At 53.3% G+C, this 22870-nt stretch overlaps 1 protein-coding gene across 1 annotated transcript in view; it reads right to left on the bottom strand.

Annotated features, from left to right (window-relative positions):
* DNAH9 (dynein axonemal heavy chain 9) overlaps nt 1–22870 on the bottom strand; it is a 240318-nt gene that overhangs the window by 170959 nt on the left and 46489 nt on the right. The window contains exons 22-32 of the mRNA XM_075014992.1: nt 18906–19058; nt 18024–18149; nt 17280–17498; nt 16150–16310; nt 15274–15430; nt 11282–11386; nt 7967–8124; nt 4999–5137; nt 3299–3586; nt 1831–2041; nt 899–1026 (exon numbers count right to left, since the gene is read on the bottom strand). Of these exons, the coding sequence (XP_074871093.1) occupies nt 899–1026; nt 1831–2041; nt 3299–3586; nt 4999–5137; nt 7967–8124; nt 11282–11386; nt 15274–15430; nt 16150–16310; nt 17280–17498; nt 18024–18149; nt 18906–19058 (1845 nt within the window). The remainder of the gene's footprint in view (nt 1–898; nt 1027–1830; nt 2042–3298; nt 3587–4998; nt 5138–7966; nt 8125–11281; nt 11387–15273; nt 15431–16149; nt 16311–17279; nt 17499–18023; nt 18150–18905; nt 19059–22870) is intronic.

Below are 22870 nucleotides of genomic sequence, written 5' to 3'. Positions count from 1 at the left end.
GTACCCCAAATGCCAGGAGCCAGACATTACATGGGGAGAGCCTGGAGTTACTACAGTAATTTTTTTTCTTCTAGTTAGACTTGTCCACCTACTCAGAGTCCAACTAACCATGATATTTGGGGTCAGGAGGGAATCTGCACCAAGGTCAACTTGGAAGAGACCCTCGCAGAGAGTTTCACCTGCCTCTGTAGCATGTGGCCTGAGTCACTTGCTGGGCTGAACTAGAGTAACTACAGGATGAAACCTCTCTAATCCAGAATTCTATCGTCCAGCAATATCCATAATCCAGTATGATGGGTGTGGCCAAGTTCCCCACAGTTGCATAAAGTTTGTTTACAGCACCGGCCATGGCTCTCCATGCTCTGTGCTGTAGTTTACCCCAAATGTCTTCTAAGAGCCCAGTAAGTAGAGGAAGTGTTGGTGATGTGCTGAATAATACTGACATCCCGTGGTCTGGCAAATTCTCTCATTTGGCACCAGCCAGGTCCCGAGGCCAGATGAGAGAGGTTCAACCTGTAGTGGATTCTTTGCAACTGAGTTCTTTACATCATCATTCAGTAGCTCAGCCAAAGGTTAGGGGTTGGTTACAGGAGTGGGCAGGTGACATTTCTGTGGGGCTTTGCTGTGCCAGAAGTCTGACGAGATTATATTATGATGATTCCTATTGGTCATAAAGTCAATGAGATTTCAGTGTACTGACTGTGGCAGGAGTTTATGCACGCCACTCCAATTCTACAATATCTTCCTAAAAACAAACACTTCGTGCTATTTGCCAGAGGTAACATTTTCTTTAAATGGTGTTTGTTTTGATTGGAAGAAACTCGGTTACCATTGTTTTGTGCTATGAGCTGTTGTCCCAGTATATACACTTCTCTTGTTCTAAAGTAGATTTTGTTACCTTATTGTCATCCATGACCGTATTAAGAGACTCAATCCACATTGGATCAATATCACCATCCAGCACCATCCACTTGGGACCATCATGAACGATGTTGGCCAGTTCACGCATGATTGATGAAAAGAGTCCTGAAAAGATGGCACGCACTCCTTCGTGATCACAGAACCCACAATGTGCCACACCACACCACACCACCACCACAGTGCATTTTTTGATTCAAGTCATAAAAACCCAGGTAACGTGATAGCAGGGTAATTTGCTTTAGTGGAAATAAATGTTATCAATTAATAGCAGTGAAAAAGATGGCTGGCCGGCACGTAACCCAGTACTGGTAGGGACTGCGGAGAGCAAGAAAACAGTGGCAAGGGGGAAGTGTGCTAAACAATGAAAGATTTGGAAAAACTATTTGAGTATAACTTTGTATTTCTTATAAATGCTTCTTCAGCTAGAAGTCCTCCCAGGGAGGTCAAGGCGCAGGATGGTCGTGGTTCCTAACTAGAGAGACTGGGGGGAGAACAAGGACAGACCGACTGACCAATAGGACCAAGCACTCCATGCACACATAACTAGAAATAATTCCTGCTTTGAAAGTACTCTGAGCTTGCTAGTTCAGCCCATTAGCAGTGGCAGCCTGTCCAGGTTAGAAACTTTGAGTCTCTTGTGTATGGGCAGAACAGCTGCTTCTTAGGGTAGCTAGGTTCAAGCAAAAAAGTTATGTCATAGCAATTACCATCTGAAAGCTAGACTGGCCGAAAAATACCATGCGCCCCATCAACAATAAAGGAGCAGCATGGTGCAAATGTCAGCTGTCTGTCTGTGCTTTGGGACCTTTGGAAAACCACCACATAAGTGCAAAGAATGATGTATAGTGTTGTTTAGAGAGTTTAACACAACATCCTTCCTTGTCAGTGCTCATGTGAAAACACACATACCATCTTTCCATTCCCTTGTTGCTGGGTTGATGATGCCAAAAAGTTCATCATTGGTGACTGCCTTGGGGTTCAGGTCTGTCCAGACGGGCCGTCGTTTCATTAACTGGTAAGTCTTATTCAGGGATTTCAGTACCTGAGATTTGCCTGTGCCAGCATTACCCACGACAAAGACTGAGTGCCGCACAGCCAGCAACTCCTCCAGCTGCACCACCTGCAAGAGAAGCCAACTAGAAAGGCCACCAGATTTCAGATCAAATTACCAACTGGAAGTCCTGCTTTACTGAACAGCCCCATGGGACTGGTAAGCCAGTTGATCTCCTAACAGCGTCTCCTCGCAAAGCAGAAGAGAATCACTGCCTTACTGTTAAAGGTACGATTTAGTCACGGGGGTCATGGAAATCACAGATTCCAGGTGTTCACCAGATCTCCAGAACTTCATTGGCTTCAGCTGTGAGGGGCTGCAGCTGGGGCCAGAGCTGCTGCCGTGCACCCACCCTCACGGCTTTGGCCAGGGCTGTGCCCCCACAGTGCTGGTGGGGGTCCAGCTGTCAGTCCCCCCTCTCCCTATGGGGCTCTAGCTGTCATTCCTTCCCCCATGCCCAGTCACTGCCCCAGGTATTTAAGTAAAAGTCACAGACAGGTCATGGGCTCCCGTGAATTTCTGTTTACTGCTCACAACATGTCTGCAACTTGCACTAAAAGCACCAGCTCCAAGCTAGCAGCGGCCCCGGTGTGGTCTGGGGAGAGCTGTAAAAAGGCTCCTTTTAAAATGGGGTGTGGCAGTCAAGGCAGCTGATTCCAGCATGAAATGTGGAGCAGCCACTTACATCAGGATAGACCACTGCATGTCAGGATGGACACGGCCAGATCCTTACATGATAGCACCACCGCAGCCAAGAGGGGCCTTGGTCTGCCCCAAATGAGGCTCTGGCCTGGGAGGCCATGCACTCATACCAAAGCGAGGGCAGCTCTGCCTCAATCGGTTAGAAATAAGGCTACAGTTTAGTCATGAGTATTCTCATTAGCCATCACGGACGAGTCACAGGCAACAAATAACCATTCACGGCCCTGTCTACAGCATGTCTTACACCTACCCCCAGCCACATTTTAGCAGCTCTGGGAGAGGGAGCTTCAGGGCATCACTGTTGCTCTATGGGGCGGGAGGGGGTTCCAGAGCACTGCTGGTGCTGCTTGGAGGCGGGGTGGCCCGGGGAGGCACTGGTGCTGCCTGGAGTAGTCCAAGGAGCCACTGCTCCTCTGGAGCCACTCCTGGGGCCATCCAAGCAGCAACCTCTGTTCTGGCCCCAGGGCTGCTCGAGAAGCTGGCGGGCCACACTGGCTGCTGCAGAAATCATGGGTGTTTTGGGAAGTCACGGAACCCATGACTCCCCTGACCTCTGCAACCAGCTGCAGCCTTGTTTACAAGCTAAGAGAATTCAGAAGGTTTGGATGAAAGAATCTCTCTTACTTTGAGCACAAAGTTGTCTTCTGCCTGCAGTCTGAGGTCTAACACAGCCTGTTTCACAAATGATTCAAAACTCAGGTCTCGCTTTCTGGGGACATCCAACGCAGGGAAAAGATCCCCGATCAGCCCCATAAACACGGGCACGTCGTCAGTCACAATCTTCGGGATGTTGAAGTCACGAAGGGAGCGCATAAGGACCTGGTCTTCGGGGCGATCCGGGTCCCCTCTCTTAAGGGACCCAGCAACAACTAGCACCGACTTAATCGCACGCAGGCCCCAGTCATAGTGATCCTGCGCAGAGCAGAGTGAAAGGAGTCATGTACACTGCAGTGGCTTATCGGAGTACAAATCAAGGAACCGGACAGCTTCACATGGCCACGAGACCCAACCGCAGAAACTCCTCTGGACTCTCTTCCACTGGCCGGGCTGCTAGAAGGACTTACAACCCCACCTTCCTTCAGGGTATTCAGCTAACACAGGTTTCACTAAGACCAGCAGCAGGAGGCGGAGCTCAGACCCTAGCGCTCCACATCTCCAGTGCTCTCCTGAACCCCAGCTCCCAGGGCGCTAGCCCCTATGCAACTTCTTCCTTCCTCCGGTCATGCGGGCCCAGACTAGGGCGGATCCAACTCACGGGCAGAGACTCGGCCAGCAGGAGCCAACACAGAAGTAGTACCAGCAGCTGGCATCTTGGGACAACAGGGAGGTCATCAGGCTGCCGGCTGGAGCTCTAGCACAGAACACACACGGCTCTCTGCTGATTAGCTGCTGGCCCGCCCCTTCCTCCACCTCCCAGAGACTCTCCTGCCCCACTCCAGCTGACCTCCAGCTTCCGCTCCCTCCGCTGACACTCACCAAGCCACTTCACATAAATCCCAGGCAGGCCACATCCGGACTGAAGTCCTGTTGCTACAAACCTGCACTGGATTGGAACCAGCTGCCAAAAGACAAAAGGTTCCTTCTCCCATTGCTAACCCTGAGGCGCCCTTTACATTATGGCATTTATTGTGGGGCAGCCAAGAACAGGCCCCACTGTGCTAGCACTACACAGAGTAGCAGAGGGACCTGGGTGTCCCTCGGCTCATACAACATGCCGATCACAGCAGCGCTGTGCCCTGATTCAGCAGCACCTTCAGCCGGAGGGCACACATGGAAAATCAGACATGCTCGGACATCAGGCTGAACTGGAAAATGCGCACATCCAACAAAGTGACACCCCAATCCACCCCGCTGCTTCTCTAACGTGATATGCCACTGGCACTAACCTGCTCCAGAGGACGGCCCCACCTCACAGCCAGGCTCTGGAGGGTTAACACTCACACTGAGACCTTTGTACAGGGGAACGACAGTACAAAGTGTACCTGACAGTCGACAAATTCAGCCCAGGTTTCTGCAGGAGCTGCAGCTCCAAAGACCACGGGAATCAGATGCTCCTGCTGAAGTCCCAGCTCAGTTTTTCTCTGTCAATGGCTTCCAGTGACAGAGCAGAAGAATCTGATTCAGTGGGACCTTGTGCTCAACAGCTGCTGCTTGGCCAATCCCCATGCAACATGTTTGGCCTTAAACTTGAAAAAGTGCAGACCTCATAAAATACCTTCATACAGGGACTTGTGTCAGTCAATGACAAGGCTGAAGGCAGTCTTATTGGTTGGTAGACGACTGACACATTTAATCACACTTTATAACTCATTAAATAGACTCACCTGTTTGGACAGGAGCTCTTTGCACAACTGGTAAAGAGTGATGAACTTCTTGGCTAACACCCGGGCCTCAAGGAACCCCTCAGCCACCAGCATGATTTCACAGATCAGCTCAAAGTCTGGCACAACCATTGCACATGGCCTAAAAACAAGGATGGGAGAAGTGACTAGAGGGCTACCTTCCTGCTCCAACCAAGGAACAAACACAGCTCTGCTGGCAAGAGTTTCAGCACTGCGACCGACTGCAGGTGACAGCTGAGGCGAGTGCTGGCTTCGACTCAAGGCTACACTCAGAGAATCAGAAAGACCCAGGGTTGGAAGGGACTTTGAAAGGTCAGTGAGCCCTTCTCCTAGGGTTAAGTACACCCAGACCATCCCCAGTAGATGTCTCTCCTGCTTGCCCGAGTGCTACAGAGGGATTGTGACAAGCACGCCACAACACCTCCCACAGTGATTACTAAAAGCAACTTCCTTGCACTGCTGCAGAGCAGCTCCTAGAGACACGCAGCAGCTAAGTGCACGCACAAGGCCTCCAGCAGCATACAGACAGGTGCTAAGTGGGACAGGCTGGTGCCAGCACTGGCACTCTGTGAGCTGGGGAGAAGCAAGAGAAACAACAACTCTACCTGGGACATGTCAGCACCACCAGACTAAGGCTCTTCCTTCCGATAATGCAAAGGCAGGAACTAGTCCGTCCCAACACAATGCCTCTGCCCAAGCTCAGGGACAAAGGAGGCCAGGCTGGTTTAGGTCTCTTCATGTGCTGATAGGACGGAGACAGGGATGGAGAAGACAGAGGCTGAGGGACAGAGGGCTCATGCTGCTGGCACACGGGTCTACCTCTCATTGACAGTTACTCTGCTTCAGAAGCCCAACCCTCTGAGCCAAGGGGTGGCTCCTGGTGTTCCCCTCGCCTATCCCACAACACTCCGAGGGCAGCACGATTTGCCAAAGACCGTGGTGGGTCTGCAGGAAACGTGGGGCTGACAAAGCAGGCAGTGGTGTTCTGCTGAGGGGTTTCCCTTGGGCGTGCTGGTGATGCTTCTGTCAGGGGACTTCCTAGCAGCCAGTGGGTGTGTTCAGGTGGCCAAGCTCCCAGAACCACAAAAGGAAGGGCACGGGTCAATGGGAAAACAGGTCCCTGAGACTGACAAACCCCAGGGCAATGGGGAGAAGCCAATCCCTCCAGACAGCCTGACTGGCAAGGCGGGCAGGCTAATGAGGGAGTCAGGAGGCCGGAGGGTTCCATCCTTCATGGGAGCTGGACTCACCCAGGTCAGACAGAGCAGGGCCAAACTAAGGAGAGAGCAGGATCTGAGCCGAGATGGGGACAGAGCCAGGACAGCCAGAGACACAGTCCTGGGAGAAGAACAGCAGCCACAGGGCCAGAGGAGCAGCCCAGGAGCTGGAGGCAGAGCAGTGGAGAGAGCATCTGTGGCTGGAGCAGTCTGGAGGATGGCAGGTGAGTAGCTGGGGAGAGCCCCCCTCCCATGTAAGGAGATGCCACCAAGCAAGAGGCCTAGCTGGCCAGACTTTTAGGGGATTGTAACCATGACTGGGGGTTAACCAGGGGGAGGGGGGTTTTGCCACCTGAGGTGTGTGGCCACCCCAGAGCCAGTATCTGAACCAAAGCGTCCCTGTGGCTCAGCCAGGGCCTGAGGGGGAGACCTGAGACCCACAAGGAACAGAATGAACGGCCTGAGAAGCCAGAGACACTGTGTGTGATGTCCCTGTGCCAGAGTGGAGCAACCTGTTTTATTTTAATCCCTTCCATTGTTTCCTTTTTCAGCTTGATTACTGTTTAATAAATAGCGTTTGCTCTGCCAGGTAGAGGCTGCTTTGCCAACACTTGCAATAGATGGTGCTCACTGAAGTCTTTTACACCCCAAACAAACACCTGCAGTCGGGAAGTGTCAGCTGACTCATGGACCTAAACTTGGGGTGTAGCCTGACCCCAAGCGGCTAAAGAGCTCTCAAAGAGCCCCTCAGCTGAATCCCTGTGAGCCTCAGCCAGCTGACATGGGCTGGATGCAAGCTTTTAACTGCAGCACAGATATGCCCTAAGGGACAGATTTCAAAGGTATTTAGGAGCCTGATAGTGCAGATTGGTACCCACCAGCACCTTACAACTTAAACACCCTTAAAACAACAGGCCCGAAGTCTCCTCTGGTTCTATAAGAGGCAGGTCCTGGTGAGGCAAGCCTGCAGGCCTTCTGCTGCACAGGGTGTGCCCAGTCCTGCAGCGGGAAGGAGTCACTGCAAGGGTTGAGGGGGCTGCTCTGTCAGGGGCCCCTCTGCTGAGATGCACACTGGCTTCACTAGAGTTTGGAAAGCAGTGCTGAGCAATCAGTAAGGTCACACAAATAAGCATGCAAGAGCCAGGAATTGGGGCTGAATCGGAGTTTCAGTTTTGTCTAAAAAATAAAATTAGAAATGTCAGAATGGTCCAATTTGACATTTACATCATCAATCATTTTGGCATTTTGTTTTCAATCGGAATTTTGTTTAGAAAATGTCATTTGTATCAACGCTAGAACCATTTTGTATGGCCCAAAAAATGCCTTCAGTTGATTCTTTCAGGAAAAAAAATGACGACAAAGAAACAAAAACAAAAACATTGCTTGTTTTGAAACAAACTGATATTTTGCTAACTTTTCGGGTCAGACACCAAACAATGGGTTATTTGCTCAGCTCTAGGGCCAGTGACTATGAGCTGATGGTGGGGTTTGTAATGTCTCCCCGTAAGAACTGGACTGGGAATGCACAATCCATTTTGCAGAGGTCACTGATGAACCATGAGGTGGAGCAGCCTTTGGTCAGCACAGCCTAGGCCAGCACTGAACTTTCTCCTCTCTGTGTGCTCATCAGCTAGGATGTCTTGTCCAAGATCTATGCCAAGTTCCACAATGGCCCTGACAAAAGGAGAGGAGCTCGTTGATTCTGCTGGACACAACACTGATCCACTCCTTACCTGAAAAGAGCTTTCAAGTTCTCGGGTAGCTCCGTTCGTCCAGCATAGCCAGGGTTCATTGTAATGAAAATGCCAACAGTAGAAACCAAAGTAATGTCTTCACCAAGGAAACTGAAACGTTGCTTTTTGTCCCTTATGGCATCCTGTATGCTCTTCACCTGAGAACCGGAGTCATTGCTTTAATTTGAGCCATCGGCTACAAAGAGCAGACCCGCCATACAGCACCTGTGCTGACCTATGTATGCTGGGTCTCCTGGAGATGTCTCTGAGGCACACGCTCACCCAGCCTCAGTGCCACGCGCACACTCTCTCTCTAGCCCCACCTCTCCACCCAAGGCCACGCCCCTTCTGGGGCCCAGAGCCAGCACGTGACAACTTACGCAAATGTGAGGAGTAGCTTCCCTCTGAAAACTATTGCCCACCCCAGGTCTGTAGCCACGTAGGAGAGCCTGGACCCCCAGGAGTCCCCTCACTGCACTTCTGCAAGATGCTGTAGGGAAGTTTTATTATTCCCAAGAGTGCTGGGCTATTATTTGCCAACCACGTGCATCAGATCACGTAAGTAATGTCTGGTGAGACACTGCACCAATGCAACCCAACCTGCAGAGCAGCGTGCCACCTACTCTGATCCCTCCGCTAACACGTTGGCCTTTTTTTGCTCATTTTACTGATCACAGCTCTGTGCTTCCCATTTCTCAAGCTCATGGTGGATATGAGTCTTGTAGCGCTGACTAGTGTTTTGTTTCAGGGGGCTGGGGGGTTCAGTGAGTGAGAGGGTTGCCACTTTTTTTCCCATGAGTGGAATTAGAAGATCACTGAGTCGTCTTGTGTCATGGAAGATGAGGGCTGGCAGAGACCTCAGGAGGTCACCTAGTCCAACCCCTGGCCTGAAGCAGGCACTGTAATCAATTAATTGCCTTTCTTCAACCACCCTGAGATTAGCAGTATGGATAAGGCAATCTATGACATATTGCGCTGGCTGCTCCTAATGGCAGCTAGCAAACATTGCAACAGAACAGCTCCAGTGCCCCTGAGTTTCACAGCATTCCAACTCCTGGAGAAGGAACCATCCCAGGATGAGTTTTCTCTGGGCTCCTTTGGGCGAGCTTCCCTTTGCTTTGCATGCCCTCAAGGAACCCTGAAGCATGGACATTAAACTATCCCATTGCAGAACACAGAGCACAGGCTGAAAAAGAATGATTAATAAACTCATCTAACCAGTGAGGCACTTCTTTGGGGATGTCGGTGATCCAATGCTTATGACATGCCAATATTACTGGGACAATCCCACTATCATGGGTTTGTTTTATATACACCCCATCCCTAGAAATGTCCCGATATGTCACACTTGCTCTCCAACCACCCTAGGCCAAGGATGTAAGAGGAATCCAGCAGGTCAGAGGGACTTTGCCCACTTATTGCATAGGTTCTCAGCCTGAGGGTCGCAGGCTGACCCAATTTCCCTCCCCATAGAGCCAACACATTGCTAGTCCCCCACTACAATGGCAGCAGCGTTCCCTGTAAGCTGAGCACTTGGGTGGCCACCCAGAAGAGAGTCAAATGCTGCCCTGCTGCTTAGCAGAGAGTGCCCACAGCCGGCCACCTACGTTTCCACTGGTGGTGTGCACCCGCTTATGCCCCAGTGCGCAGAACAAAATGTATTTCACAGATGGATGGAAATAATTTGAGAGAACCCTGCCTGGCAGAGGGCCACTGGGGTTCTCGTCTGGAAAAGCAGACCCAGGAGAAGGAGGAGGCGGTGGCAGCGGCGGCAGCTGAGTACCACTGACACAGAGAAATGCACGCTTACAGCTTTGCCAGTCCAGCCTCACCAAACTTTTCGGGTGATGTTTGCAGGTTTTTTTCTGATTCTGGAGTCAGATACCCAAAGCACAACTCTGATGAAACTGCCAAGGTTCAGTGGGTCCCTCGGGCAACCAGTGAGGAAATGCACTGGTTTAGGACACACCTCTCGGGGATACCCCTTTTACTGGCTGAGGGTGAACGTGAAAAGTGTTCAACAAATGTGTGTGTGGAGCTGGCTAGTTTCACTGAGACACCAAAACAGCGTGTTTCACCCAAAACGACCACAGCTTCTTCACTTTTCGGGTCACACTTTCCTACTGTCACTTTGGCCTCATTGTGATGCTGAAGCCTGTAATGCCAGGCTTAGAATGCATCTTCTACATAAGAACATAAGAATGGCCATACTGGGTCAGACCAAAGGTCCATCCAGCCCAGTATCCCGTCTGCCGACAGTGGCCAATGCCAGGTGCCCCAGAGAAGGAGAACAGAAGACAATGATCAAGTGATTTATCTCCTGCCATCCATCTCCTGCCCCTGTACTGAAGGCCAGGGCACCATACTTTACCCCTGGCTAATAGCCATTTATGGTTCTGTGTTGTTAAAGTAGCCTCAGCACATACATGCATGAAGGCAGGAAGGGGGTGCACGAAAACAATGGAGCTCCAGCATCTGGGCATGAAAGGGGTGGGGTGGAGGGGGTTGCTTACCTGGCCCCATGCCCCTTGCTGCTCCCAGGCACAACCCTGCGCAGCTCCCATTGGCTGGATTCTAACCAATGGAAGTAGCAAGGAATGATTCCGGGTGAGCAGCTTCCTGCATGGCCTGCTGTTCCCCAGCCATGCGGGCAGAGCAGCAACACATAGAATCATTTCCTGTTCCCCCCAGCCAGATCCAACCCATGAGGCTCAGGGCCCCCTGACTTGGGCACTGGGAAGCCAGCATGGCGTTCCAGCCTTGCTGGGGGGCGCAGGGGTGGGGTGCCAGCGTGGGCTCCCTGCTGCACTGAGTATGGGAGAGAGCAAGCCCCAAGCCCACAGCCCAGACGCAAGATGTAGCAGCCCACACTTTGAGAACCACTGCCCTAAAGCAAGGATAAGACCTGCCACCCTCAGCAGAGTGCAAGTGCTTTGTGGGAAGGGGAGTTATCACACCCATGAAGGAACCCCGGGGCAGAGCACACCACAGCACGTTCAAAGGGTTTCTCGGTCTTTCAGGCTGCACCTGATACATCTCCAAAATACACTGGACTCAGAGGTTGTGGCAGAAGGGGCCCTGTCGCTGGCTGTTTGTTGGCACTGTATAAAGAAAACAGAGCTCTGATGATGTGGTATGGGACTGTCCAACAACCAGTCAGCTGTGAAAAGTGGTGGGCACGAGTGGAAATAGCACAATGGCAGCAATCAACCTCAGGTGAAAATTACAGCCTGGGTTAAACTCCCCTGCCACAGAGATGTTAGTGCTTCATGGCTGCAGTGATCAAGTGTGTGACCATGAGTATTCTTCACTCACCTGCACAGCCACCACGGAAAGGACCTCCACGGAGATTCTATTAAACTCATCAAAGCAGCCCCAGGCACCAGTCTGAGAGAGGCCTTTGTAAATATTTCCACAAGACTGCAACAAAAGATAGACAAGAACAAAATGACCTGTGGCATTAGCTCGAGAGAAAAATGGAGAATCCATTTGCCATCCTATTTATTTGTTCCACTCTCCAGTACCCTGTGGGTGTTCAGCAAAGTGCACCAAAACAGCAGGCACAATAAATTATCATCTTTATTGCTCTCTGTAGTGTGCACTGTGATTTGTTAATTGCACTTTTCAGCATATGTGCACAAGAATCCCTCTTAAAGGTCACGGGTATTGAATTACTGAATCCCTGCTTCCTGCAGGGCCCACAAACTGAATAAAAGATGACTTAAGGATGTCAGAGTCATTCTACTGCACCAGCTGAAGGGAGATAAAAACACATTTGGACAGCTCGGGCGGGTGCAGTGACTGAACGTGCAGAGGTTTCTGTTCTGTTAAAACAAAGAACCCTCTGAAGGACGGTGACTAGATGGATCCCCACGCTGGAGAAAGCAGACAGTGTTTGTGCACCGAGACGGGACGTGAGCTGAGGAGCCCATAGACTTTCAGGCCTTAGCTGAAGTTCACCAGAACAGAAGGATAGATGAAATCTCAGTGAAGAAGGGAGCAGGGCTGCTCCTGGTAAGGCCGATGGATGGCTCAGTGACTATGGTGAGCTCGGGGTTGGACCTAGGGGATGCAGGTTCAGTTCTCTGTCTGACAACAGAGTTTGACCCTGGGCAAGTAACTTAGTGACAGATTTCCAAAGGTCATTTGGGGACAAGCTGGATTTATAAAATGCCTAGTCAGGACACGTGGGGCTGCCTCACTCAAGTAGGTGTCTCTGTACATCCCACTAGCCAGCTAAACACCTTTGGAAATCTGGCCCTTGGTCTTTTGGGGTGTTGTCTACCCTGCACACTACGGCATGAGCCCTGGGCCCAGGTTTAGCATGTAGTGTGAATGCTCAAACTCCGAGTCCACACACCAAGGTCCCACACCCGGGCTTAAAATGCAATGTGGACAGACTCTGCCTGACTCAGATCCCATTGGTACAATGGGGAAAACCACCCAGCCTCACAGAGCAATAAAGAAAATGGTGCCACACAGCAGGACCACCTGCTAACTGGCTATGAACCCAGAGAATGAAATAAACCTGCTAAGGAGAGTGACTTGTGGCGATCAGGCCCAGGTCAGTAGGAGCTATTCAGGTGGACACTTAACACTGGCCACCCAAAGACAGAGGGCTGTGTGGTACAAGACCCATGAGGGGCTGAACGTATCAACTGAGGCAGTGGACACTATTTCCTGAATAGGAGGAAGGCTCAGCTTGGCAGTACCACAGCTGGCGGATGCCCCTTTTAGACACGCGTCCTCTGGAGTGATTGACCATTATGCAGTAGATGACAAAGGCATTGTGTTGCCTGAGAGGAGATATTAACTCGTAGCTGGCATCTACCAACACTCACTAAAGCGAGCTGCATTGCACTGGAAAGAATTCTTCCTTCAGGTGGAGCAAATCTAAACCTGGGTTTCCGGGACATGCACCACGCCCGGAGTTCTTCCGAGTGAAACCAAGTTGGGTTCCAGACACGATCTCTCTCTGACAGGCCTGTTTCTCCTCCTCTGGGCTGACACAGTGAAGCTATAATGCACCACACAACATCACGGTATTTCCACGGACATGGCTGCCGTCAATCTGTTGTTTTGATTTTTCTGTGGGACGAGGACGAACACGACCACCACTTGGTGAGCTGGTGGGGAAGCTGGGCTGCAATGGAGGACAATCTATGGACAGGGAGAGAGGCTGCAGATGGACAAGGACTTGAGTTCTTCAGGGCACTTTGTCCCTGTGGGTGCTGCACTGTCAGATGCTTGTGTACCTGTGCTCTCTTCACTGGCACCTGGAAAGTCATGTCCGCAGGCTCTCGGCAGTGCAGACCCTGCCGCATGCACTCACGCACGTCAGCTGAGGAGGAAGAGGACTTTACAGATCTCGTCAGCTGGAAACTCTCATTGCTCCTGTCCACCAGCCGGTGGTGGAGAGCTGTGCGGTTCAAAGCTGTGCGATACCCCAGGACAGTGGGTGGTTGTCGGTGGGTGCCAACGCTTTCTCTTCGGCCCCCAATGGAGCTACTTGCAGTAATCGTGCCATAAGTCCCAGTAATCCCGCTGGGGCGGGGGGAAAAGGAAGGGTCTCCAACAACAGCCATAATCTCTGTGCCTACAGTGTTAGGCTATCTGATAGGTTCCCCAGCATCCTTCTGGGGAAAGAGACTCCTGGGGGCAGCGTAACACAATACCGAGATCTCCTCCTCTGAGGAACCTTCCCTGGGCTAAGGTGGTGGAGGGGCGGGCTCTGATGTCCTCCTGGGTGCCACAGGCTGGAGACTGAAGCACGTCTCGACTTGTTGCCTTTACAGTGGTGCTGGGAAATGGTTGTCAGATCTTCCCGGCACTAGCGAGCCAGGTTCATCAGAGTCAGCATGACCCACACAAGAAAGGGACCTGGAAGGGAGTGGAGGCCTCTGATGATATTCCTCATACACAGTTCCTCACTGACCTAGAGGTCGGCATGTTGGAGCTGGTTTTGCCATGGTACTGAAGCCTCAGTACCAGACTCAGTTGAAGCCTCTGCCACACCCTCAGAGGGAGGAGACTTTTCCAGCTCTGGGGTGCTGATGTGCTCCTTGCTCAGAGAGTTAGGTTGCTTTGTCTGGGGCTGCAAAGCAAGCAGTCCCTGCGATAAGGAGAGCAGGAAGCAAAGCCCGCCAGAGCTGGCCATGCTCCATTAACAGGTGCTTCAGTCTAACATTCCTGTTCCCCTTGGCTCTGCCTCTGACACTCACACAGGGCATGCACTGAGGAGAACTGTAAGAACTCTCCAAACACCACCTCCGGCTGGGGTGTCCATCACCATCGGGAAAGGAGCAGCAGCAGGTCTCACAGGTCTTAAACCCTGGGGCAGAACCATGAAACAAGAGAGGAGCAGATGGCGCTCCCACTCCGACCGTGCAACACAAGGTAAATTCAATCAAAGCATCCGACAGACATGGATAACTAGCAGAAACTCCTCCGAGAAACTAAGGAAAGTCAAGGCTTCCCCCGCCGAGGTGGGAAACTGAGGGCTGCAGAATGCTCCACCTTGAGGTGCAGACAGCTGAGTGGGACCAGTGCAGCCCTGGCTTTATGCTTCCCTCGCAGCCTTCCCTGGGGCGACGAAGCACGGCTCTGCGCAGCCATGGGCCTGTGGACACTGCTCCACTGTCTCCGCTGGAGAGCACCTGGGCACACGCATGCCCGACAGCGGAGCACCGCGGCCGCACGTCCGTCACGTGGAACTCTAACCGCAGCAGCGCAAATACCGAAAGCAAACGGCAGTGTGAGCTGGGTTTGCAACCTCCGGCTCTTTCAGACCTGCCCCATACAAAAACCCCTGGCCAGGTCCCTTGCCCGGGAAGCATGCTATGGTGCTGCTGCTGCTGCTGCTTACTTGAATTACTGTCCCCCAGAGGCTGTAGTCATGGGCCAGGTCCCCACTGGGCTAAGTGCATAGCATTAGTCATGGTGTGAGACGCGGTAGCGTCCAGGCCCCCAGTAATGGATCCCTACGGATCTCTTCTGCACCCTCGGCCCCCACTGGGTCAACCTGGGGCCTCCTGCAGCCAGACCAGAGGCCGAGTCCCCCAGAGAGGGTGATCCCCAGGGCAGTAGAAGGCTGGCCACTGCCTCACTAAGTGTTCGCCCATGGCTCCCCAGGGCAAGGTACATACAGGAGGAGCAGGAGCCAGCCCATTGGCTGGCAGAGAACTGGAGACACACACTGGTCCATCAGCTCTTCCTTGTGCAGAGGCATTTGCGAGGTTTCAGCCCCACCCCTTCCCCCAGCTACTCCCTGGCCACAGCTGGACCCTGCATCCCGTCAGCCCCAGTACCTTGTAGTCCATCTGTTCCGAGCAGTTGAACACATACACCATGATGCCCAGGGCACGCCCCAAATCTTTGGTCGTCTCAGTCTTGCCAGTCCCGGCTGGCCCAGCTGGGGCCCCGCTCATGGTCAGGTGGAGAGACTGGGTGAGGGTGATGTAACATCTGCCAGTAGCAGAGAGAAAAGGGAGAGCTGCATGAGTCACAGCCCCACGTGCAGAGTCTCAGTCCAACGGGCCCCACAGGAAGGCTGCTATGGTTTACTGGGCCAGTGCGTGCTCAGGCAGTGTTCCCTCAATGGGCCACCGACACAGCACCAGGTAACAGGACTGCACTCGGGCTGCCTGAGGGAGCCCCTGCTCTGCAGAGTGGAGCCCAGCGTGCAGGGTGAGTCTGCAAGCTGAAAAACCCTCCTGAGCAACAGTTCTGCCCTGCTGCGCTTGCTCCAGGGGATTCCCAGCACCCCTTGCAGCAGGGCTGCCCCAACTCTTCATTGCAAGGGCTGGATTTCCAGTGAGACACTGTTTAGCCAATCGGCACAGACTGACGTCCCCCTGCCCCCTGGGGCTACTGGCTGTGGGGCCAGGCCAGGCCAGCTCAGCTGCAAAGGAAACCCATCAGCCTGCTTGGCACAGAACACCAGTCCCTGGCTGGCAGGGGCTAAGCGGGGTTCTGGAGCTCTCTGAAAGGCAGTGTATCCCTGCAGGGGTATGCAGGGAGAGAGCGCATGCAGGGCAGCGGGACAAGGGGGGAACACAAGCCCTGGAGAAGTATCCTGAGGGCCTGACCAAACCCGTACGTGCACGAACACGGGTCCCCAACTCGCCATGAGGAGCTGACACTGTGGCGCCCAGAAGGAGGGCTCAAGCCTGGCAGGGGCCCACCTGTCTGTCAGGGGAGTGATGACGAGCCGAGGTGTGTTGCCCAGGTATTCGTAGGAGTAGAGAAACTGGGCATCACAGATGTTCACATAGCAGTGCTTCTCCACGTCGGCCCAGCTGTGCCGAAGCTGCGATAGCCAAACAAAGGCCTGGGCGCTGTCCACCTGCCAATGCAGCCACAGCTCCACTTACAGTCAGCAAAAGCAAAGGGTTAAAGATGCTGGGCCAAATGCAATCCTGGTGTAACGCCGCTGGTTCCAGTGGCGTTACACCAGGGCTAAACTGGCCCCAGTACTTCATGATTGCAGCAGGCCTGGCAAGCCCCTGCGCTGCTCAGTGCCTCGTTTGCCCTCGATGAACGGGGCGAAGCCCAGCCCTGCCCAGCTGAGGGACGCAAGAGCAGGTGAAGATGCCAGGCCAGCCTGGCAGGAGGAGTGAAGCAAGGCTCAGAGACTGTGGAGACGGGGGAGGCAGAATGGGTGAGAGCCATGGACACCCCGCCCCCCTCAGCACACAGCCTCCTGCAGGCCCACAGCCTAGAAGGGGGCCAGTGCCCGCCAGAGCTGCCCCTGAGGTTCGTTAGCTGCTCATGCAGCTCGGCCCTGAGAGCCCCACATCCAGCATTAGTGAGAGCAGCCTGGCTGGGTGGACCCAGCCCTGGAGGGAGATGGAACATCATCTGGGGCTTGAGGGAGCCCCTAAAGCTTAGGAGCCCCCAAGGACAAAATCTGCTGCATGGCCGTGTCCAGCCGACCTAGGCGCCCCAGCCTGTGCACTAGCAGCTCATTAACACAGCTCAAATAACACACCCACAGTGTGGATAGCTGGCCAAGTAAAAGGCAGCCTGCAAAGCCTCGGCCTCACAGCACCGCACCGCACCGCACCGCACCGCTGGCTAACTGGGGCAAGTCAGCTGCTCTCCAAAACCAGCTCGCAAACAACAAATCGCACACTATTGCACAAGAAAAACAGAATCACAAGGAGGAGGGCTGGGGCACAAGTGCAATAGAGACGACGTGCACCACAGGCAGACGAGCCAGGACACGTGCTACAGAGGGGCTGCATGTCCCAGGAAAGGGGGCCAGGTACCAGCGCTACAGAGGGGTCACGCATCTGGTGGGACAGACACCAACCTTCTGAGCTATCATCTTAGCGACAACATCCCGAGCATGTACATCAATCGTACAGATGGTCATGATTTTCTGTCTGTCCCCCTTGGAGAGGTGACCGATTAGCAGGGTGATGAGGGTGTTCAGCTGGGCCACCTGCTTCTTGTGATAGTCCTTCATTGCATTCTCATATCCTTCTTCCAGCCGAGCAAAGGCAATTCCAACCTCCGTGGTCCACCAGATCTGGGTACAGGTCAGTGCCACCTGGGGGATGGCAGTTACTTCTCATCACCAAGCGCGTGCCAGGCCCAGTAGCATGGGCGGTGTTTTACAGCATGCCCAGGGCAGTGCTGGGGGTTGTGGGAAGGGAGAACTGTACTGAACTCACACCAGGATGCTGACAGCAGAGGCCAGCCCAAACTCAGCCCTACGATTGTAAGAGTCCCAACCTGCAGTGCTGACACCGCTGCACACTGGTCTCAATCTACAGCCCCCAGCCCTTATCCACACAGACAGCACCCGCCCGGGGCTGGCAGAACCAAGCCGACGCTCTGCCTGACACCCCCACTAAGGAGTCTGCTCTGACCAACGGGGCGCATGGCCTTGGGGCAGGTGGAGTCCAGGAGCAACGGCCAGACCGAGTTCCCCACCCATCCCAGGCACTGGCCAGAGGCCATGCACTGGACTAGAGAGCCCAGGGCCTGAGCAGCGAGCTGCTGTCTCTAGCAGGCCAGTGGAAGAGGCTACCAGCATAAGGCAATCAGATACCTGGGCAGGGTAGTCAAAGAGCCACTGCTCTCTGGGTTTCTCCTCGTAAGCAGTCACTCCTTCTGTCATCTCATGTCTCACCGTAGCTCTCATGCTATCCAGCACGTGATTCAGCCAAATTTCCACCTAGCAACAGCATTAAGACAGTGACATGCTCAGCCCAGTAAGGGACTTTGCACAGTGGCCTCTGCCATCCTCCCAGAATCCCGCCAGCTCTGCCATGGGCTTTGCCAGTGACCAGCGTCCCACCAGCCCTGCCACAGGCTTTGCCAGTCCCCAGCGTCCCACAAGCCCTGCCATGGGCTCTGCCAGTCTCCCAGCATCCTGCCAGCCCTGCCATGGGCTCTGCCATCCTCCAGTGCCCCGCCAGCCCTGCCATGGGCTTTGCCAGTCTCCAACATCCCGCCAGCCCTGCCATGGGCTCTGCCAGTCTCCAACATCCCGCCAGCCTTGCCATGGGGTCTGCCAGTCCCTAGCTTTCTGCCAACCTTGCCATGGGGTCTGCCAGTGCCCCAGTGTGTCCTGCCAGCCCTGCAATGGGTGCTGCCATCCTCCCAGTGTCCTGCTGGCCCTGCCGTGGGCTCTTCCAGCCCCCCCAGGGCATCCCACCAGCTCTGCCATAGGCTCCAGCAGCCCCCCAGAGTCCCATCAACCCTGCCCTGGGCTCTGTCAGCCACCGGGGATACCACTACCTGCCTGCTCTGCTGCAAACTCCACTGGCCCTTGGAATCCCACCAGCCCGAGGATCTCACTGCCGGCCCAGGGCGCTGCAGCTGCCCCTGGCTGTGGCCCACGCTTGGGGCGGTGAGAGCTGCCAAGAAGGATAAACACACCCGCTGCCATCTAATTCTCACGCTAGGATGTGAAGTGGCTTCACCTCACCTGCCCGTCACAATCACAGGGCTCACTGAAGCTGACATATTCCTCCTCTTTGCTGTACATCCCCAGGCCCGTTTTGCTCAGTCTGTGCTCAGAGTCCACTTGGAATTTCATCTTGGCCACGTTGTCAAACAACTTGGAGAGATGCTGCTGCACCTATGGCGGGAACGGTATCGAAGAGTCACTCCGCAGGGAAGCCCTCTCTCAGCAGCCAGTTTGCGCCCATCGCAGCCCATTGTGGCCAATCAGCTCGTACAATGGGCTGGTCACATCGACACGAACACAGCAGACGTGTCTCCATAGCCCTGGTACAGACACACGCACCATCTCATCCTCCTTCTCTTGGAAAACAGAAATCCCTTTCCTTGGCAACGCTCGTGACATAATGAAGCATTTAATCCTGCATACTGCAGCTGTCAGCCCTAGTACCTGTTGTGCACACGCACACGCTCAGCCCCCTTCGTGCGCGCACACACACACACACACACACACACACACACACACACACACACACACACACACACACACTCAGAACACTGAGTGACCATTCACAGTCAGCCTCCCAGTGCACAATGAGGGTAAGGCAATGGTGAGGAACCTGTGTAGCCCTGTGCCCAGGCATGCTCCAGGCTTCATTGAACATGGCTACGTCAGCACAACGCTGGGAAGTATTAACAGTCCAGCTCTCTGGGCCTGGGGACCAAAGGACTTGTTATTGGAAGTGTGGTTTGTGCTGGTGAAAGGGCTCAGCCTTGGAGACTGCAGCCTCCCTGCACAATCATGGAGCACTGTGAAAAGCAGCAGTGCAAGCTTGCCAGGCTTTACCCCACCCCGATGCTCCACCTTACCGTAGCAGGGTCCCCTCTCTAGTGAGACACCAGCTCAGGTTCCCTGGCTTGTGCAAAGCTCGTTGAACTTGGGGGTTTAAAAGAAGCGTGACTTAGACTTGCTCAGCTGGGTCTTTTAATGTGAACCTCTTTCTGCTGGAAGATGAATGGACAACCGGCACTTGTTCCAACCTTCCGGCAATACAGCTGTTAGTCACTGACCAACCTGACTTACAAGCAAACTAATATCCAAAGTAAACGACCCCTTCAAGACGTGTATTCTCAACCTCGGGATTCATGGATTGATGCCAGGCTGGTCCCTCCGATCTGCCCACCCCTATTGCTGCAGGTGAGTGGCTTTGATAACTTGCAGTAAGATGGGCGCGGGGCTCTTACATGGAGAAGGTTAAGAACACCCACCCTACAGCACCCAGTCCTCTTCTCCAAGCACTGACTGTCTAGAAAACCACCTAAACAAGTGGGTTTCTCCCGTTGATCACAACTCATGGACTCAGAAAGAGAAAGGGTTCAAAAGTTTTCAAGCAGCATTGCAGAGATAGACCTTTATTATTACTATTTCATGGTGTCTAGTTCCACTTACATTCAGGCTGGTCCAAATCCTGGGCTGCAAGTGGCAACTGGCCCTCAGCACATGACAGGATTTGGCCTCTTGGCTTTCATGATCTTGAGATAAGGCTTTTAATGGTTTATTTAACGTGCACAACTTTCCTCTTAGCAAATCATCTGATCAGACTCCTAGGCCTAGACAGTCTAGACAGACTCTATAAAACATTCTGATACTCCCTTCAACACCACTAGAAAAACCCTGGCTGTACCTGATTCTGCAAGCTCAATGCCAGATCTGCTATGAGAATATTGCTGTACATCCTCTGTTAGGAGTGATCAGACAGGCTCGGAGACTGCAACAGAAAAGTCAAGAGTTCACCTATATTCAATCCTGCTTGACTTTTACTTTGATTGTATTGTAAACCATTTCAAATGGGTATACCAGACAATGCTTACGGAATTCCTTCCCATACTGGAGAGCATTTCAAAGTGGTATTTTTTATTTGTTTCTCCTGTTTGTCCCCCTGTGTCTGGGGTATTGATCCAACGCACAACGCTGAGGTTTTGAGGTTTAAAAAACCAAGGAGCACAGAGAAATTGTAAGAAATAGTATATGTTAACAGATAATACTGGCATTTCTAGGTGTGCCCTGAGCCCTGACTAACCTGAACTTCATACAATCAATCTCTCCTCATCTGAAAGGCTTCTTCACTGGACCCAATTCTTGGCTATCTACAGAAGAGCAGAAAGACCAGTCGGTTCCAGATGGGGCACAGCTCTGCACCCCCTAGGAAAACCTCTGTCAGCTTTACAAGCCCACCTCTGAATGACGCTGTACTCTGCAGCGCAGCCCTGCTGTTCGACAGCCAAAAAAAACAGGTTTAACTGGAGCTGGGCGGTACATATAACGAGGACCTTGCCACGGGAGGCGGGAGCGGGGAGACGTACATGGGCTGGCACCGGCAGGGCTGCCACCCTATCAGCGTCCGATTCCCAGCCCAGACTCAGGCATCAGCCCATCCTCCACTCACACCACCACAGCCACCCAGCTGTGCTTAGTGCACTCGTGCAATCGAAGTGAGCACACGTGCACCTCCCTAGACCAGAAATTACACGGCCAGCAGTACCTCGAGTGCTCACAGCTATCCCACCAACGCCCTGCTGGGCCTGCCTGGCACTCTGACTGCGCTGGGTCATGATACTGCAATGACCATAAAGTCCTGCAGCAGTCACAAGTACCCTGAGCTGCACTGCTGGGGTATTCACTGAGGAAAACAGAGCTCTAGTGAAGCCGAGATTTTTCTCCAGAACACAAGGGCTCCAAAGCACAGACGGTAGCAATGAATGTAATGCCTCCCTCGAAACACACCTGGCCCCCGAACTCTGCCCCATGCGGGAGGAAAGGAAACCAAACCAAGGAGCACCAGGAAGTTCAAAAATAGTGTTGCAATTTTCCCTGTTCTGCTGCTCCTCACCATCCCCTCCCACGGGCCAGCCAATCGAGTGGATGGACGTCACTCCTCAGAGAAGCTCTGTCACAAGGACTTCCCTGCGCTGGCAAGCCCCTAGAGAGACTGCTTCTGGAAGAGGCATTTCCTGAATTAGAAGCTACAGCTCTGATGTTGCTAATGGTGAAACACACTCGGTAGGCTATGTCGGCATGCACAAGCACTGGAACTGACCAGAGCTTGAGCTACATTCGCTTTCGCTAGGCTCATCATTGGACTGGAGCCCCAGAGGACCCAGGTTTGGAAGTTCAGACTGTTCTCCACTGTGTGCAATGGGTCTTTTGCGGCCAACTGGAGGGGAGAAACAGCTGCTGCGTGCACACTGCTCTCTGGTAAGCGTCGCCAGCCACAGAGTGGAGATTATCAGGAGTCTTGTTCAAACCAGAATACGCCAGAGAGAAGTCTATTAACAATGCCGCTCTTTCCTGATGGGCTGTGAATTCACTGGTCCTGGAATCTGCCAACCACTGTCAGCCACACCCTCCCAAATCCACACTCAGTTACAAGCCTGGCTGTTCAAAGATGGCCTTCATTCCATTTTCAACCACAAACACCATGCTGCTGCACTTCTTCTCGCTATCTGCTCAATGTGGTATGTCCCGGTGCATCCTTGCCCGAGTGCAAAGCCCGCCTGAAGCACTCTGCTGCATGCTCAGCAAGAGGCAGGGCTCCCAGAAGGAAAAACCACAGCACCCACTTCCAAACACTTCTAGCGGTCAGACAGCGCTCACTAAGCTCATGGCAGGTATAATGGGACAGGGTTGCCTGGAACACACGGAGACTGGACTCAATGCCAGTGACAGGACCCAGGAGGGCTCATTCAGTCTTATGTTCCTCAACTTTGCCCAGGACAAGGCAAACCCTGCAGGTTTTTCTGGGCCTCCTGGTGGAACCAATGCGCTTGCAGCCAAGCAGCCCTGCCCTTGTCTGACACTGAGCCGTACCCCTGTGTCCCAAACTCCTGCTGCTGTTCTTGGGGAGGAGCATCAGTTAAGGTGGAGACTTTCTCCCAAAGGATCTGGACAGCAGCCCATGTCTGCCTGCACCTGCCCTCTTGGCACCTCCC

This window comes from Carettochelys insculpta, chromosome 20 (assembly GCF_033958435.1).
Source record: "Carettochelys insculpta isolate YL-2023 chromosome 20, ASM3395843v1, whole genome shotgun sequence".
NCBI classification, from domain to species: Eukaryota; Metazoa; Chordata; order Testudines; family Carettochelyidae; genus Carettochelys; species Carettochelys insculpta.
Note: the sequence above shows the minus strand (reverse complement) of the source record. Positions and strands in the feature narration are given on the sequence as shown.